The sequence below is a fragment of the Lactuca serriola genome, chromosome 5, assembly GCF_051521515.1.
Source record: "Lactuca serriola cultivar US96UC23 chromosome 5, Lser_US96UC23_V15, whole genome shotgun sequence".
Lineage (NCBI taxonomy): Eukaryota > Viridiplantae > Streptophyta > Magnoliopsida > Asterales > Asteraceae > Lactuca > Lactuca serriola.
In genome coordinates, this window is record NC_136412.1 from 149,859,892 (window position 1) to 149,877,479 (window position 17,588).

At 33.0% G+C, this 17,588-nt stretch overlaps 1 protein-coding gene across 1 annotated transcript; it reads left to right on the forward strand.

Moving 5' to 3' along the window:
- Positions 1-10,234: 10,234 nt before the first annotated feature.
- Positions 10,235-12,677, forward strand: LOC145053094 (cytochrome P450 Tp9025-like). Its single transcript, XM_079001073.1, has 2 exons — positions 10,235-11,144; positions 11,874-12,677. The coding sequence occupies exons 1-2, from the start codon at positions 10,263-10,265 to the stop codon at positions 12,486-12,488; spliced, it is 1,497 nt and encodes a 498-aa protein (XP_078857199.1). The 5' UTR covers positions 10,235-10,262; the 3' UTR covers positions 12,489-12,677.
- The last annotated feature ends 4,911 nt before the right edge of the window (positions 12,678-17,588 follow it).

Consider the following 17,588-nt stretch of genomic DNA (forward strand, 5'->3'; position numbering starts at 1 on the left):
AAAGATACATTTTTGGTCCATAAAAACGAAAATTTACAATTAAGGCACGTTTTTTTGTAAAAATGACGCTTTAAGTCTCTTAAGACCAAAGTTTACATTTAAGGGCTTGTTCCAAAATAAAATGACATTTTAGCCCACTTTTGTTAGAATTGTCATTTTCGGCCCAACTTTTGTAAAAGTTGACATTTTCGGCCCAAATGCACAAAAAATTAACCTTTTTAGCCAAGTTTAATAAAAATTTCATTTTCAGCCCATTTAACCGAAATTTTACATTTTGACTCAAATTGTTTAAACTGACAATTTAATTCATAAAAGTAAAAAATTTACAAGTTTAGGCCATGAAACCGTGAAGGCCCAATTTGAGGTCCATTTTGTGAAGATTTACACTTTTGGCCATTTTAAAACCATGAATATTATAAAGACCCATTTTTATTTTAAAATGACTGTTCTAGTCCTCTTAAAACCGTGAGTTGACAAAGAGATCCTCACTTTTGTTTTGTTTGTCAATTTTTATCCCTTTACATGATTTTACTTAGTTTCAAGCATCCTAAACATGTTTTAATCCTTTCATCTTCATCATAAGTTGCATAAGATGTTTTACTTTACAATATCACCATATTTTAGTAGATTTTTCGAAATCTAAGATGTTTTAAACGCATAACCACAACATATAACATGGAAAACACATATAATCATGCATAAACACATAGATCTACACAAAGTAACTTGTATTCTACCCTAAAACATAGCGAAAACCGAAAATAGGGGGTATGAACTCACTTTGGGGTTTATTGATCAGTTTTGTAAGAGGATTGGAGGAGTTTTCGGTCTAGATGCTTCCTTGAGATGAGATCTTCGAATTCTAGGAGATTTTAGGAGCATGAATCACAATTTGGAATGTTAATGAGTGAAAGATATGCCATATGATGAAGTTAAACACTAGAATAGAAACTATCTTACCAAAATGATGAACCTTGATGATGTATTCTTAAGTACAAACTTATAAGCATACATGAAATTTTTGGAAGAATCGATGGATTTTGCTTGGAGTTCCTGGAGGAATGTAATGACTTAGTAGTGAAAAACGAAGGTGGTGGTGGGATGCACCTTAGCCGAGGGTTAAGAAGAAGAGAGATAGAGGTTTAGTTAGGTTAATACATGGAGGATTAAACATAGATGTATATGAGATATTAATAAGGTGTCATCCTCAAATTATCCCCATAATACCCTTTTTTTACAATATATATATATATATATATATATATATATATATATATATATATATATATAACCGAGAATGAGAGGAAGGAAAAAGAAAAAGAAAAAGAAATGTTTGCGCTAGTTTTGGTTATACTCGAAATTATAAGGCCCAATATGGAAGTCTTCGGCCCATTGGGACCTCTTATGAATTCATGGCCCAAAAGGGGTAATTACAATGTGTTTTCGGCCCAATGAAATTCAAGAAGACATTTATGGCCCATGAAGGCCCATGTAGACAAAGTGAGACATTTTAGGCCCAATATGGCCCAAAAGGCTATGGTTTAATGAATATGGGTCTAAATAGAGCCCAATTGAGGATTCTAAGCCCAAAAAAATCTAGTTGTGTGTTTATTTGTCCATTAGGCCCAATAAGAGGGCCATGGCCCAATTAAAGTTGAATTGGGACATTAATGTTACAAACCCACTGTTGAGCGTATGAAATGTATTAAATTTGGTTTTGGACTTCACAAATGAGTTTTGATTCGAATTTTTGTTTTTGAATGAGTATTTTGTTTAACTTTAACTTAGAGTTACAAGTTACAACATGAGTTGATTACATGTAGACAGAATTTCCTAGCCAAAAATGCTAGTTGTAACATCATCCCCCGTTAGAGGGAATTTTGTCCTGAAATTCTTTTGAAAGTTATTCTTAGGAACTAATGAAAAGGTGAGGGTACTTTGGTTCATTTGGTCTTCGCGTTTCCATGTGAATTCCGGTCCACGCTTAGCGTTCCAAAGAACCTTCACAATCGAAATGCGGCTTTGTTTTGTACGCTTCACTTCTCTGTCCATTATCTCAACCGGCTTTTCTACGAACAGTAGATTCTCGTTTACTTCAATCTCACCCAAGGGAACAATGAGGGTTTCATCTGATAAGCACTTTTTGCAGATTCGACACGTGGAACATGGGGGTGTACGTTGCTGAGCTCCACATGTAGCTGCAGCTTATAAGCCATCGGACCAATTCGGGCAAGAATATCAAATGGTCCGATGTACCGCATATTTAGTTTTCCTTGCTTCCCAAAGTGGATCATCCCTTTCCAGGGAGAGACCTTCAATAGCACCCGATCTCCGACTTTAAATTCCAGAGGATTTCGTCGTTTATCAAAGTAGCTCTTTTGTCGGTCCCGGGATGCTTGGAGTCGTGCCTTGATTTGGATTATTTTCTCCATCGTTTCCCAGATGATGTCGGGTCCCATGAGAGTGTTGTTTGGTGTTTGTTCTCTTGCCAATAGAGTGTCACCCACCTCAGCCCAACAAAGAGGCGATCTGCATTTCCTGCCATACAAAGCCTCGAAAGGAGCTACTGTAATGCTCGAGTGATAGCTATTATTATATGAGAATTCAATTAAGGGCAAGTGGGTATCCCACGCCTTGCCGAAATTAATTACAAAATTATCGAGGAATGGGCGGCAAACTCGATTCATGAGGTCCATAAATTTTATGATGGCATTTGTTAAACCGAAGGGCATAACAACGAATTCGTAATGGCTATTGGGTACGGAAAGCAGGTTTTGGAATGTCCTCTTCCTGGACTCGGAGTTGATGATAACCGGATCTTAGATCTAATTTTGAGAAGTAACTAGCTCCGTAAAGCTGGTCAAATAGATCATCAATTCGAGGAAGTGGGTATCGGTTTTTGATAGTGAGTTTGTTCAACTCACGATAGTCGATGCACATTCTGAAGGATCTAACAAGACCGGCGCTCCCTAGGGTGAGAAGCTTGGCATGATGAACCCTTTGTTCAAAAGTTCTCTTAATTGACTGGATAACTCCTGCATTTCGGCGGGAGCTAACTTGTAGGGTGGTTTGGTAATTGATGTGGTTCCTAGTATTAGGTCGATTCGAAATTCAACCTGTCTTTCTGGGGGTATTCCCGGAAGATCTTCAGGAAACATGGCCGGGAAGTCGCATGCCACTGGGATGTTGTAAAATTTACTTCCTCTTTTGCCTTATCCACAACGTGAGCGAGGAAGGCATAGTTTTTCTTGTGCAGGCACTTTTGTGCCTTGATGCATGAGATAAGACAGAGATTTGAGCTAGGTTTATCACCATAGATTATTAATGTTTCGTGGTTGGGAGGGTGAAGGCAAATGGCCTTCTCGTGGCACATAATATCAGCATGGTAGGGGCTTAACCAATCCATGCCGATTATCACATCAAAGCTCCTAATATTTACTGCATCAAATCTATTTGAAATGAATGGTTGTTTAGTTTTAATGTGCACCCTACGTAAGCATCTTTGGTTGTTTCAGTTTTCCCATTAGCCATCTCCACCGTGAAGGCTTCGCTTAACTTTTGGGGTTGTTAGTTTAGTAAGTGTTTTAATTTGTTACTAACGAATGTCCGCTCAACCCCACTATCAAATAGAATGCATGCGTAAGTGTTGTTGAGCAGAAACGTACCAGTAACAACCGTTGGGTCTTGAACTGCCTCTCCTTGACCCAAAGCCAGGACCCTGCCCGATCCTCCTGCCCCTTGGTTGTTGGCTTTGGGGAAATTGTGTCTAAAATGGCTAGTTCCTCCACAACCATAACAAGTACGACTGGCCCCAACGTTGTTGTTGTTGTTGTTATATTTTTCATAAAATAAATCTAGTCTAAAACTAATTTGTTACATAAAAATGACAAGAATAAAAACTAGTTACTTTTATTACATATTTTATGAATAAACAAATATTACAAACCATTTTTAACCAAATCACACAAACAACAACACAAATGGTCTAAAGCTTGTTTATGCACTCTAAATACATATAAACATAAAACAACATTTATTTTTTGAAGACAACTTTAAGTGAAAAAAAATGCATGTAAGTTTTTGTAACATAAAAATAACAATTATGAATTTGTCAAATAAAGTATGTATAAACTTATTTTTATACAAAATTAAGTTATCCATATTCCCCAAAAACCAAGATTTCAAAAAATCATAAAATATGACTAGACTTTAAATGTGGATCTTGATACCAATTGTTGGGTTTTAGTACAAAAATTAGTTACAAAAACTCATAAATATGACAAACGGAAGTCTTAAAATTCCGAAGTTAATAAGCTTGTTACAACCCACCAAAGATCATCTTGCAAGTAATGAAAAGCTAAAAATACACAACCATAGAAGAAAGAAGATGATAACAACCTTTATACCCTTGAGTACCCTTGAGTATTTTTGGGAGACTTGATTTTTGATGAAGATGGTTAAACCTTTGAGACACCAACAATGCACCAACTTGATGATAATTCTAGTTCTTTATAAGCTCTTAAGCTTGGAAAAAAATACCCAAGTATTTGATCCAAGAGAGTTCAAACCTAGTAACAATTCTTCAAGAGTGCAAGATAATAGAAGAGAGAGAGAGAGAGAGAGAGAGAGAGAGAGAGAGAGATGGGAGAGGTGCTCTAGGCTTTTACTAGTAAAAACTAGCACAAATGAAATCCTTATTCACTAGTTAAAGCAAAGCCTTAGTCTAAAGGTCATTAACCGTTAAGACCTTTAGACAACCTTGTCCCTATGCTTAATACTTTATATTAAGCAAATTGGAAACTCATTCTCCTCCTCTTACGCTATACTTTCAGCCATATGATGCAAACAGAAAAGAATTGTTTAAATTTTATAAACTCTAAGTTTTTAAAATATAAACTGTCTTTAGGTAAAAGACAAAATGATTCAACTAGTCCAAAAGATTATACGTAACTTATTAATTAATAACATATGAAATAATATGTTACTTATTATTGTAAAATAATTATTTCAATGAAATAAATATTTTTCTAATTTATAAGAGTTTATTAATATTTATTAAAATCAATTTCTAATAAATAATGAAGTGTATTAAATTGTTGTTAGTGTAACCCTTAAGATATGTTAAATATCAATATCATTCTAATATAAATATTGTATATGTTAAATATCAATATCACTCTAATATAACTATCGTACATACACTACAAGAAAAGTCCTTATTAGTGACGACCTAAAATTTGGTCACTGAAAGCATCTTTTAGTCACTAGAAATTAAGTGGACACTGAATTTTGGTAATCCTATAAATTTAATGATGAATTATATGTGGTGGTCACTAACTCAGTCACTAAAATGCAAAATAATTAAACTGCTTTTGTTTCATATCATAAAACTATTTAGTTACTAAAAATAATGGTCACTATGTTAATTATATAGTGACTAAGGATAAGGCCAATATGTTAGAAGTTTAGTGACAAAAAATGGTCACTATATTGAACGCTTAGTGACCAAAAATAATGGTCACTTACTACTTTTGTTAAAAATGCTCACTTATTCTCTAAATGATGTGGAAAAACAATTAGTGACAACTAATAGTGGTCACTGATGAAATATAAGAAAAAAAAACAATTGGTGACCATTAAGTAAGTGGTCACTGACTATACATATTTGAAAAGAATTGAAAAAATAAAAAGAGAAACACATTAGAAAAATAAAAGGTTGAAAAAAATTGTATTTATATTTGACTCAATAAGGAGACTTGACTAATTTTGACTAAATAAGAAATAAGGAGCTTGACTAATTTTGTAAACACAATTAATTGGTTGACTAATTTTGACTATCGATACTATGCCATAAATTGACTCTAACAAATCTCTTTTGCCCTAAATCGATACACCAACAATCCCAGTTTGACAGCATCGCACCGATCCATCATCGTCGGTCCGTCGTCGCCGGTCCATCGTCACTCCACACCCTCCCATTGACGCACCTCTGTTCTCCACTCGAAGTCAAACTCGAAGTAAAACAGGTACTCCATACTCGCATGATCAGATACTTCAATTGATTGAGTGACTATCACCTTCATTTTCTAGGTCGGCGGTCCATCGTCCTCCACACCCTCCCATTGCGCACCTCTGTTCTCCACTCGAATTCAAACAGGTACTTTACCCTGATCCGCTTTGCAAATATAAATTACATCATGAACACATGTATAAGTTCAAATTCTTTCATCATTCTTTAATAGGTCACACCACCAAATCACTTGCCATCTTTAGTTTTTAGGGCTTGGTGACCTATGTCTTGATAAAAGTGGTAACTATCTTCAATGGGATTATGCAACTTATATGAGTAATATAGGTAGTGCTTTGTTTACTAGCGTGATTTCTCCAAGGATTAGGGGACAAGGATTTAGGATTGCTGCATGCCCTACAGCTGAAACCTGATCATACCAAAAAATCATAATTTAATTAATAATTTGAATTTAGATGCTTACAGGTATTAACATTAGGAAACAACTTTATTTTCCCTCTTTCTCTATTTGTAATCTTTTTGCTATATAATTGTTTCATCATCAAAATTAACCCTAGAAATCAGCTTGTCCGGTTTCATCTAGTTGTCTTCTGGTTTCCATGTAACAAATTACAAGTGTAGCCTAATAAATTTAGTTTCAAAGTTGAAGATGGATAAAGGGAATGGAATAATGATGCAACAATTCTAAACAAGCTAAATAATCAATTCCAGCATATGATAATAGCATATGATAATACAGTGGAAATATGCTATGCAATCATTCCATTGTTTTGATGATTACTTGTAACTTGTGAACAAGCAGATAAACAGCACCACAAATCCTTTCTTTTTTTCACCTAAATCGTTAGTTTTTTGCTTCTTATTTGCAACGGGGCCCACTTGTTTCTCATGCTTATGTGGCGGTGCTTTTCTTTGACTATCTGTATACCCTTCCAACCCAATTCCCAATATTGCCCCTGTGACTACCTCTCCACCATTAATGTTATTATTATGTTGTGAACCAGGTTTCACATGCATGGGCTTTCCATTAACCTTTGTGAAATCATCAAGATGATCATCAACAACAGGTTTTACAGATTTCAGACTTGTTCTCCCAATTCCAGAGATCTTTCCTTTACTTGAATCAAGATTCCAGTAATCTGAACTTTTTTCACCTTGTTTGAACAAATTATTTCTCTCAAACCGCTTTTTATTACCCCTGTGAGGGCTCTTTTTATAAATTCTCACGAAGTTGCAGCTCACAGAAGAAAGAAGGAACCTGCAGCTCACAGAAGAATGTTTCACCACCTGAGTTTTCTATTTCACTTAAAATGGTGATCATGGTGGTGGAAGTCCCAAAGAGGTATGTAATATTGTAAATTTATTATTGTAGTTCTCTTAAAATGTCATTGTGTAAATTGTAAGGTATGATAATTTAAAAAGTAGCATATATCATATATACAGGTTGAAACATAAATTTTTGCAATGAGTTTGAAAAAGGATTCACCTTCTATTCCATTAGAGTTTGATGCCTCATCTTGTAAACTAGATTTGATACTATTTCCTATTATTCTGTTAAATAATTGTTTTTGACAACATTACCCCTACTATTATTATATAACTAGTACTGATTTTTCTATTGTATGCACAAGATGGAATGATGGTTTGTGTTAGTTCTATTGAACAGGTTTGATTCTCTATATTCTTAATGTATAATTTCATATCATATATTAAGTTTTCTTTATATTGATTTTCATTTTTCTTATAAAGCAGATCTTAACTTAATTGAACTCTTCAAAATCTTGGTATCTTCCTTATTTTCAAACCAGAGGACAATCAAGGTAAACAACAACAAATTCCAGTGATCACTTCATTTTTATCTTCATCCAATTATCTTATCACAATCACTTGCAGAGGCTGTTTTTACACAAACTTTGCCTCTAGTGGTATCAATCCTGGATGGCTTTAACGTATTCATTTTTGCATGTGGACAAACTGGAACTGGAAAAACATCCACAATGGAAGGAACACCTGAACACAGAGGAGTCAACTATTCATGAGATATGGAACTCTTTATCAGCATATTAGTTGAAGACACTGAAAACCCTACTAAAAAGTAAGCTTTCTTGAATCTTGACATACACCATCTTACTTTCTACATCTATTCATAAACATACAAATCCAGGTTGGAAATTAAGCAATCAGCTGAAGGAACACAAGAAGTTCCTGGACTCTCTGAGGTGCCTATAAGCTAAGTAGCCAATCTCACTGGTAAGTGTGTGTGTGTGTGTGTATTCAGTAATATCATTGTAGTTGTGAATATAAAATAAAGGTGGAATCTTTATGGAAAATGTTATTATGTAGCTTATTGAGAGTGACAGTTTGTGGGGAGATGTGATTTCAGCTCTTGCATCAAAGACTTCTCACATTCCTTACCCATATTCAGTTATATCATTGTATGTCTCTCATCTACCCCATCTTAGATTATTTATTTATTTTATTGTTCTTTTTCTATTTCAATCTTGTTTTTGACCAAATCAGGAACTGAAAGCTTACCCATATTCTTCAGAGCTCTCTAGGTGAGCTTTCTTTGTACATAATGTTGTGATAAAATTACAATACTACAACAAATAAATTAGTAAAAGTAGATTTATATTTTCTTGCAGGAGGTGATTGTAGGACATTGATGTTCATCGGATTTGGGAGAAACAATTTGTTCCCTGAATTTTGCAAAGTAGAGTGAGAGGTGTTGAACATGGCCAGCTAGAAAACAAACTGATGTCACTGAGCTATTCAAGTACAAGAAGCTGGTAATTAATTAGCAAACTACTTTCATTTATTTATTATATTGTTTTCTTATATAATTAAATTAATTATCTGTTGTTTATTTTGTTAAAAAAAATAGACTGAGAAAGCAAAACATGATGATAAAGAAACCAAAAAGTTGCAGGATAATCTCCCGTATGTGCAACTCTGTCTTTCTACAAGAGAACACATATGTAGAACTCTACAAGAAAAGGTAAATAAAGAAATAATAACAACATTAAAGAACAATTACTGATTATTATTATTAATTATTTATTTTGTGGTTTTAGGTGTCTGACTACATTGATCAATTGAATTTACTTTTAATCCACATTGATCTTTATATGTTTTTTTTGAAATATTGGATAAAATGTATGGATTTTGTTTTTAAAAATGACATTTAATTTTCATATTATACATGTTAAGATTTATTTGGTTATTATTGTTGTATTGTAAACATTTATAGCATTTGTGTTTTCTTTTGTCTAATCGGATATTGTTATATCTCATTTTAAAAATAACATTTAATATTTCAATAATTTCTTAATTATTGACCCCTTTTTTGTCTAAAAGGATAAATCAGTGACGACCGGTTATAGTCACTAATTAGATAAACCAGTGACCACTTTCAATGGTCACTAATCCGATAAAACAGTGACGACTTTTATTGGTCATTAAGTAGATAAAATAGTGACGACTATCATTGATTAGTGACAACATTTAGTGACGAAGCGGGTCGTCACAGATTTAGTGACGAGTATATTTGAGTCACTGTTTAGTGACCATATTTATATTTGGTCACTAAATCGGTTTTGTGACGGACCTATAGTGACGAAAAGTGACGACTGGAATTTTGGTCACTAAATCATTTAGTGACGACTCATTCTATTGTTAGTGACCATTTCGATTTGGTCACTAATTGACATTTTTTTGTAGTGATATTAGATCTTTCCGAACGCATGTGTATATGTCTAAACTTAAAAATAAAGCTAAAAGAAGACGGCACATTAGACAAGATAATCAAATAAAAGAAAGTTGCAATCGTCGACTCGATTGGAAATTTCAGCTATTATGAAAATTAAAGCATTGTTTATAGTATGATTATCAACTTGTTTTACAAAGAAATATTATAAAATAAATAGTAGTGTTATGATTTACAAACACAACAATTTATCTAAAATAATCAGGCGTTTAATTAGCAATCATAAGAAGCACATAATATTCGTTTTGAAACTATTTTTTTGTCTTATTTGGTATATTATAACTAATTAACTATTAGTCTATTTCTACTTGTGTTTTGTTTATTTGAAAGGAAAGAGTTGTCGCTCCGAGTAATGCATGTTTATGTATTGGCAATTGGCCAATTTGCTATTTGAATAGGCAAAAAGTCTTACTTATAAATTTATATAAATAGACAGAGCTTCCCCATCATCTTCTCCATCGTCACAACATGGAAGCTGATCTCACCTTCCTCGTTGTCCTCTCATCTCTCATTCTTTCCTTCTACTTCATCCTTAACAGAAAATTTAAAGCCTCCAAACCTCTAAACCTCCCACCAGGTCCACCAAAACTACCCATCATCGGAAACCTCCACCAGATCGGCGGAGCACTGCCGCAGCATGCATTCCGTGAGTTAGCCAAGAAATATGGTCCCATCATGCACTTGCAACTCGGCCAGATCTCCACCATTGTCGTCTCGTCGCCCCAGTTAGCCAAAGAAGTCTTCAAAACCAACGACCTCGCCCTCGCCAGCCGCCCCTACACACTGCTCGCCGATATTGTGTTGTATGGGAGTTCCGACGTTGCTCTAGGCCCTTACAGTGATTACTGGCGACAGATGAAGAAGATCATCACTGTAGAGCTTCTAAGTCCCAAAAAGGTCCGATCTTTCAGTTGTTTCCGGGAGCAAGAGGTGGACCATTTCATTGAGTTCATTCGATCCAACTGTGGAAAGCCGGTGATCATACGTGATAAGGTAACGAGAATGATCAATAACATCGTGTGCAAATCTTCGTTTGGCGATAACTGCAAACAACAAGATGTATTGATCGAGTTGGTGGATGAGTTGGGAAGATTGGTGAGTGGGTTTTCTGTTGCAGATCTGTTTCCTGAGTTTGGGTTTCTTTCCGTCATTTCTGGGATGAGATCAAAGTTGAGGAAGATTCATAAAAGTCTTGATAAGATTTTTGATGATATTTTTGAAGAAAGGAAAATCAAAAGAGAAAGAAACGAAGGATCGGGAGACGATCTGCTTGATGTTCTTTTTACAATTAAAGAGAGTGGCAGCCTTCAGGTCCCTATCACAGACAACAACATCAAAGCTATCTTTGTGGTACACTATGCATCTCTCTCCTTGTCCTCTATAAATTATCTCCCTTAGTATATATTTAAACTATCAAAGGAACTATAAACGTATATGGTGTATAACAAAAGTGTCCTTCACTCAATTAATTAGCTTAGGGTAGTTTTGTGGTGATTAATAGTATAGTGTTTACACTTCAAAAAAAAAAACTAATATCATATTATTAATATATTATTTATTTATATAAACCTCTTACAACAGGTTTCTTTTTTTGATTAATTAATATATAGAGAAGACATAAACGACATATCGACTAATATATATTCTATGTTTATTTTGTTATTAAGTGTTGATATTAGTTGTCACTTGCCATGCTCCTCTTTGCTCCCTCTCTCCTGAGTGTTGACTTTGGGTTTTGTTTTTTGGAAAAGAAAATACATTTTTATACAAGCATGTTCTGTGTGGGTATTTTTATATTAAGTTCTATTTTGTAATATATATATATATATATATATATATATATATATATATATATATATATATATATATATATATATATATATATATATATATATATATATATATATATATATATATTCTACACATAGTAAATGCATGGATATGGAAAATATAACTTTAGAAGTAGTTGACTTGTTATAATGTTTTTTTATAACTAATTTATATTTATAGAATTAATAAATAAGTAACTAATTAAGAAAGCTACTCTGTTTGACTTTTGAACCATTTGTAATGACACAGAATATTTTTGTTGGAGGTACTGATACAAGTGCAATGACAATCGAATGGGCAATGACAGAATTGATGAGAAACCCAAACGTGATGGAAAAGGCACAAAAAGAAGTGAGAGATGCATTTAAAGGAAAGAAGAAAATCAGTGAGAGTGACTTACAAGAACTGCATTACCTTAACTTAGTTGTCAAGGAAACTCTTAGGCTTCACCCTTCTCTCCCTCTACTACTTCCAAGGGAATGTAGAGAACAATGTCAAATTGATGGCTATGATATTCCATTGAAAATGAAAGTGATTGTCAATGCTTTTGCATGTGCAGTTGATCCTGAATATTGGGATGATGCAGAAAGTTTCAAACCAGAGAGATTTGAACAATCGTCTATTGATTTCATGGGTACAAACTTTGAGTTCGTTCCATTTGGATCAGGGAGGAGAATTTGTCCTGGGATTGGTTTTGGTGTAATTTCTGTTAAGTCCGCTCTTGCTCAAATGCTATACCACTTTAACTGGACACTTCCTTATGAATTAAGCCCTAAAAGTATCGACATGACAGAGAACGAGGGAGGGGTTGCAATAAAGAAAGTTCCATTGATGGTAACACCAACTCTCTATACTTCATTTTGAAAAGAACGTGTAAGAAAATATTGGACCAGATGTTGTTAGGCATTATTAAGAAACAAAAAAACCAATATGTATCTTTCTTTTACATTCAATGTGTATATGGAATTGTCATTTATATTTAGTGTAGCCAAATCTTATCCTTGAACTCTAGAGCTTGATGAACCTTAATAGAAGCCACTTTTTATGTGTTTACATATCGATATTGTAAGCAATAACTACGTCTTAGAGGATGCAATTTAAATACAAGCTACATCAACTTGTCTCATATATTCGATATTATAGTCACATTTGTTGGATAAAAATTATCTATTTTTATTAAACTTTGGACACATTTAAATATAAATATATTTTTTATATATTATTAATCCTTAATGAGTTATGTTTTCCTCCGTGAGAGCTCCGAAATAATATATGTCGTGTCCAAAACGAAGTATGTGAATGAAATATCAATGCACAAAGATGAGTATTGATAAATAAAATTAGCAAATAAAGTGGATGTGAGAATAGTAAAAAGTAAACTCTTAGTGGGTTTATAAGCATAGATATGTAATGAGCTTACAAACTTTTATGTATGGTTTTACTTCAATGCCTATATAAGCGTGCATGGGGTTGCAAATTATGGATTTCGTATACAAATATCACTAAACTCATGTACGGGCTTGACCTACAGACACAAATGTATCTCCGAAAATTTGGGTCCGCGCAACCATGTTGTTGAAGAACTTTACAATTTTGGTCCCTGTTATATTTTTGTAGCTGATGTATTTAATGTGAGTTAATGCACAATTAATTAATTTAATTTCAAATTAATGATTATAGTTACAAACTTTAATGTTATAATTTTTGTAAATGATGTATTTAATGTGAGTTAATGCACGATTAATTCAATTAATTTTGAATTAATAATTAAAGTTACAAAGATCAATATATAACTTGACATTTGCTTATCATTCCAATAGACATTTATGATGATCTTTTCAGGAAAGTGGTCTAGTCTAACAAAACACACTGCTTTAGTTGTTATACCTTAGGAACAAACGGCAAATATGTTTAAGAGAATCGTGTCAAACACAAGCCTTAGTCAATCGACATGATTCTTTAATAATTTATTTTGTAGATTTATTATCGAAAACTAACAATCATAAAAAAAAAATTCGTTAAACTATTTAATCGAGTTTGTGTTGATTAAATTACTTTTCTTTTATTTCATTTTTGGTTTTGCTAGTTGTGTTATATCTGTTTTGTGTAAACATATTATGTTTTGTGTTCTCATTATTCATTTAAAGTATAAATCTTTTCAGAATGACTAAATCAAATGAAACACCAACTCTTCCCCCAACTATGAATCACAATTTTACCAAACCTATGGCAAACACCATGGATAATCATGCTGAGAGGCCATAGAAGTTTGTTGTCCTTAACTTAAAAAGGTGGCTGAATACAATGTTCTTCTACTTAACCACTCTAAACTTCGCTTGGTTGCTTAAAAAAACTACTCCCGAAGTTGACGAAGGACAAGCCAACAGTCAATATGTGAGAACGGTGGAGGCTTGAAAGCACTCCAAATTGCTATGATGCAACTATATGTTGAATGGGCTACCTGATGTACTTTACCATGTCTATTGAAAAGTTGCAATGACTAATCAACTTTGGGAATCATTGGAACGAAAGTATAAGACCGATGATGTTGGAACCAAAAAGCATGTTGTTGAAAAATTCTTAGAGTTCAAAATCATTGACTCTAAATCTGTTATGACTCAATTCCAAGATTTTAAGGACATTATACATGATAACTTTGCAGAAGGAGTTATTCTCATTGAGTCTTTCCAAGTTGCATCAATGATTGAAAAACTTTCTCGTGGTTGGATAAACTTCAAGAGCTACCTTAAGAATAAAAGAAAGGAGATTGCTGTGGAGGAGCTTATGGTGCGTATTCACATTGAAAAAGAGAATTTAATGGCCTTGAAGAAAAGGTAGTGGTGTTGAACCTTCAAAGGTCCATGTGGTGGAAGTTGACCAAGCTTCCAAGAACAAAGCAAGGGAGCATACAAAGGAAAGGGGATGGGTGAAAACCTATCCCCTAAATATAGAAACTTCGAAAAGAAGTTGAAGTGCTACAATTATGGCTAAACAGATCATAAAGCTTTGGAGTTCCCACAAGCTAAACGTGATAATCTTCGTCAAGAAAACATGGTGAACGATGATCTGGAGTTGGTGGCCATGATTACGGATCTTACGTTCCTGGTATCGGAGGTGAATGTCATGAATACAAATTCAAGATAATGGTGGATTAATATTGGAGCTACTCGTCGTGTGTATCATGAAAAGAGTAATTCAAACACTTACAAAGATGTTAATAATGGTGAAAAGCTCCACATGAGAAATACGACCACCACATGACATTGGGGAAAGATTTCAAGCTTAGGGATATTTGTTATGTTCCAGGACTTCATAAAAGGTTAATATTTTTTATTGAAGGGTTTGGGTTTTTATGATTTTAAGGGTTTGAATTTTCAGAGTTTTTGTGATTTTAAAGGTTGAAATGACGTTTGAAAGTTCAAATCGATTGTTAATATTTATTATTGAAGGGTTTGAAATTTTGTGGTTTTAATTGAAATCTCATAGACAAAGGTTAGAAATTACTGGTTTATAGTTTTTTTTATTTTATTTTAGTTTATATAAAAATGTTTATTTAACTAAATGTGTAACTTTGACTACTTTATGTGCAATGATACCTAAAGATATAAATATCTATATATCTTTTTATGCAGTAATGAACTTCAAAAATAGTTATTTACGCTATTTGTATCGAATAGTAACTAACTTATATTTTATTTTATTTTTTGTTTACGTTGATGAATTTGAAAATGACAAAATTGTAAAAATGGTCTTTGTGCTTGTCAAAAATCTATGGTTTTGGTCCAAAAATATTTGGTGATGCATCAATGGTCCAATTGTAAATACCTTTTGCAATTTTTGTCCATATTGTTAACATTTCCTTGTTATTTTGGTCCATACCCTACATGAAAGGACAAATATGCCCTAAAATAATTCTTTTTTCATTTTCTTTTAATTATTTACTTATTATTCGATTTAAAGAAAAAAACAAACAAAAATCCCACCCACCCGTCCCTCTTATCCCTTGTCTCTACCCTTATCTTCTGTAAAAAAAACTTATCCATAATGCACACTCCAAGAGCCAAAAGGTTTTCAGTCTGTCTCTCCATATTCTGGCACCGATTTCTGTCACCCTCTTCGGTCATCGGGGTCCATCACCTTTTTTAACACCAGTGTCCATCACTTTTTTTACCATTGATGTCCTTCATCCCTTTTGCTGTAACCAGCATCCGCCATTATCATCCCTAACCCTCTATTCAAAAATTCGGTCATCTGTACCCTCAACCTCCGTTCAACTTCCTATTTTCCTAAACATAAATCTCTGGAAGAAGCTTAGACGTTGTCCGGTGTCGTCTTCTGTAACGACGATTGTCATCCCCCATCAATGATTGGCAAAAAATAGCTTGAAATCGATGCACACAGACCCACATATCCAAAAAAGCTTTAAATTGATACACACACACCTGCAAATCCAAGGCAAAAAAAATTGACGAAGATCTGTTTGGCAAACCATAGCTCTGACGGAGGACGAAATATATACGAGTTGTTGCTTGTTTCTGTTTGGATTTTATTCAAAAAATTGTTTCAAAAACATAAACAATGCAACGGAAGACTTAAGATTTGAACAAAAATAAAAGTAGTTTTATTCCCACCAATGGTCATTTTGCAAGAGTTAGAATGATTAAAACAACCATAGAAGAGAAATCACAACAACCTTTGAAGACTTTGATCATCATGGGAGGTTGAAAGTTGATGAAGATGGCATGAAACTCTAAAAACAAGAGCTCTCTGAAATTATCCACCAAGCAAGAGTAGAACCATCAAAACATGTTAGTATACATTTGTGTTTGTTGTTCATAAGCCTTTGAAATATATACCAAATATATGCTCAAAGGTGAAGCAACAAAGAGACTAAATCTGACATCAAAATGCAAGAGAATAGAGGAGAAAAGAAGAGGTTTTTTTTTTGAAAATTTGGCTACCTCATTGAGAGCCATTAGCTCTCGACTTTTTTTGCCCAAAATGAAGGACCAAAGTATGGCTTGCAAGAACACTCTCTCATGTTTTAATCTTTTATCCTTTTATTAAGACAAAAGCTAGTAAAGGACCATACATAAAGTAAGTCAAAACATGGACAAGGAGGACAAGAATACATGTAGAATAAACTAATCAAAAGGCCATACATGCCTTGTGTCCTTCCAATTTTCAACCCTATGTACAAAGAATGGAACCAATGGATTCTCCATATACTTATGACTAGATGATACATATAAAAGCCTATCATTTATATAAAGTGTTTCCAAGATATATATATATATATATATATATATATATATATATATATATATATATATATATATATATATATATAGGTTAGGATTAAATATGAATGATAAATATAGTGTGAATGTATAACCAAATTTGGTTCATTAGATGGGAATGGCATGATGGTAATTAATTGGAATAAAATTATATGTTTTCTATATTTAAACTACTAGTAATTGTAAAATAAGGAATATGGTTAACAATAAATTATGGGAATCGAAGATATTAAGTGATAAAATTACACTATATTTCAAAAATAAAATTAGATGTTTTGCACTGAAATTAATTAATTTCATCATTTAATATGATTAGTAATCGTTTTCAACGTCTGTAGATTTTTCTTTATAACAATTCATAATTGTTTATATATACAATAAACTCAACATATATAGAATATATTCTTTTAGAATATATTCTTCTCTTATGTGATTATTTAGATTATATTTTTTTAGAATATTTGTTACCTTCATTCTTTTAGATTATACTACAGCATATATCAAACAAAATTCTTAAAGAATAATTAATTATTCCAGAAAAGCATTTACAAGAATAAACATTCTTAAAGAATAAAATTTTACTACATTCCTTCTCAAAATCTAATACAAGTACATTTTATAAAAATTTAAAAGAAAATGATGCTGGTAATACTATTTGAAAGAA

Coding starts and splice junctions, on each gene's coding strand:
- LOC145053094 (XM_079001073.1), top strand. CDS start 10,263: ATGGAAGCTGATCTCACCTTCCTCGTTGTCCTCTCATCTCTCATTCTT. Junction 11,145..11,873: donor ACATCAAAGCTATCTTTGTG/GTACACTATGCA, acceptor GTAATGACACAG/AATATTTTTGTTGGAGGTAC.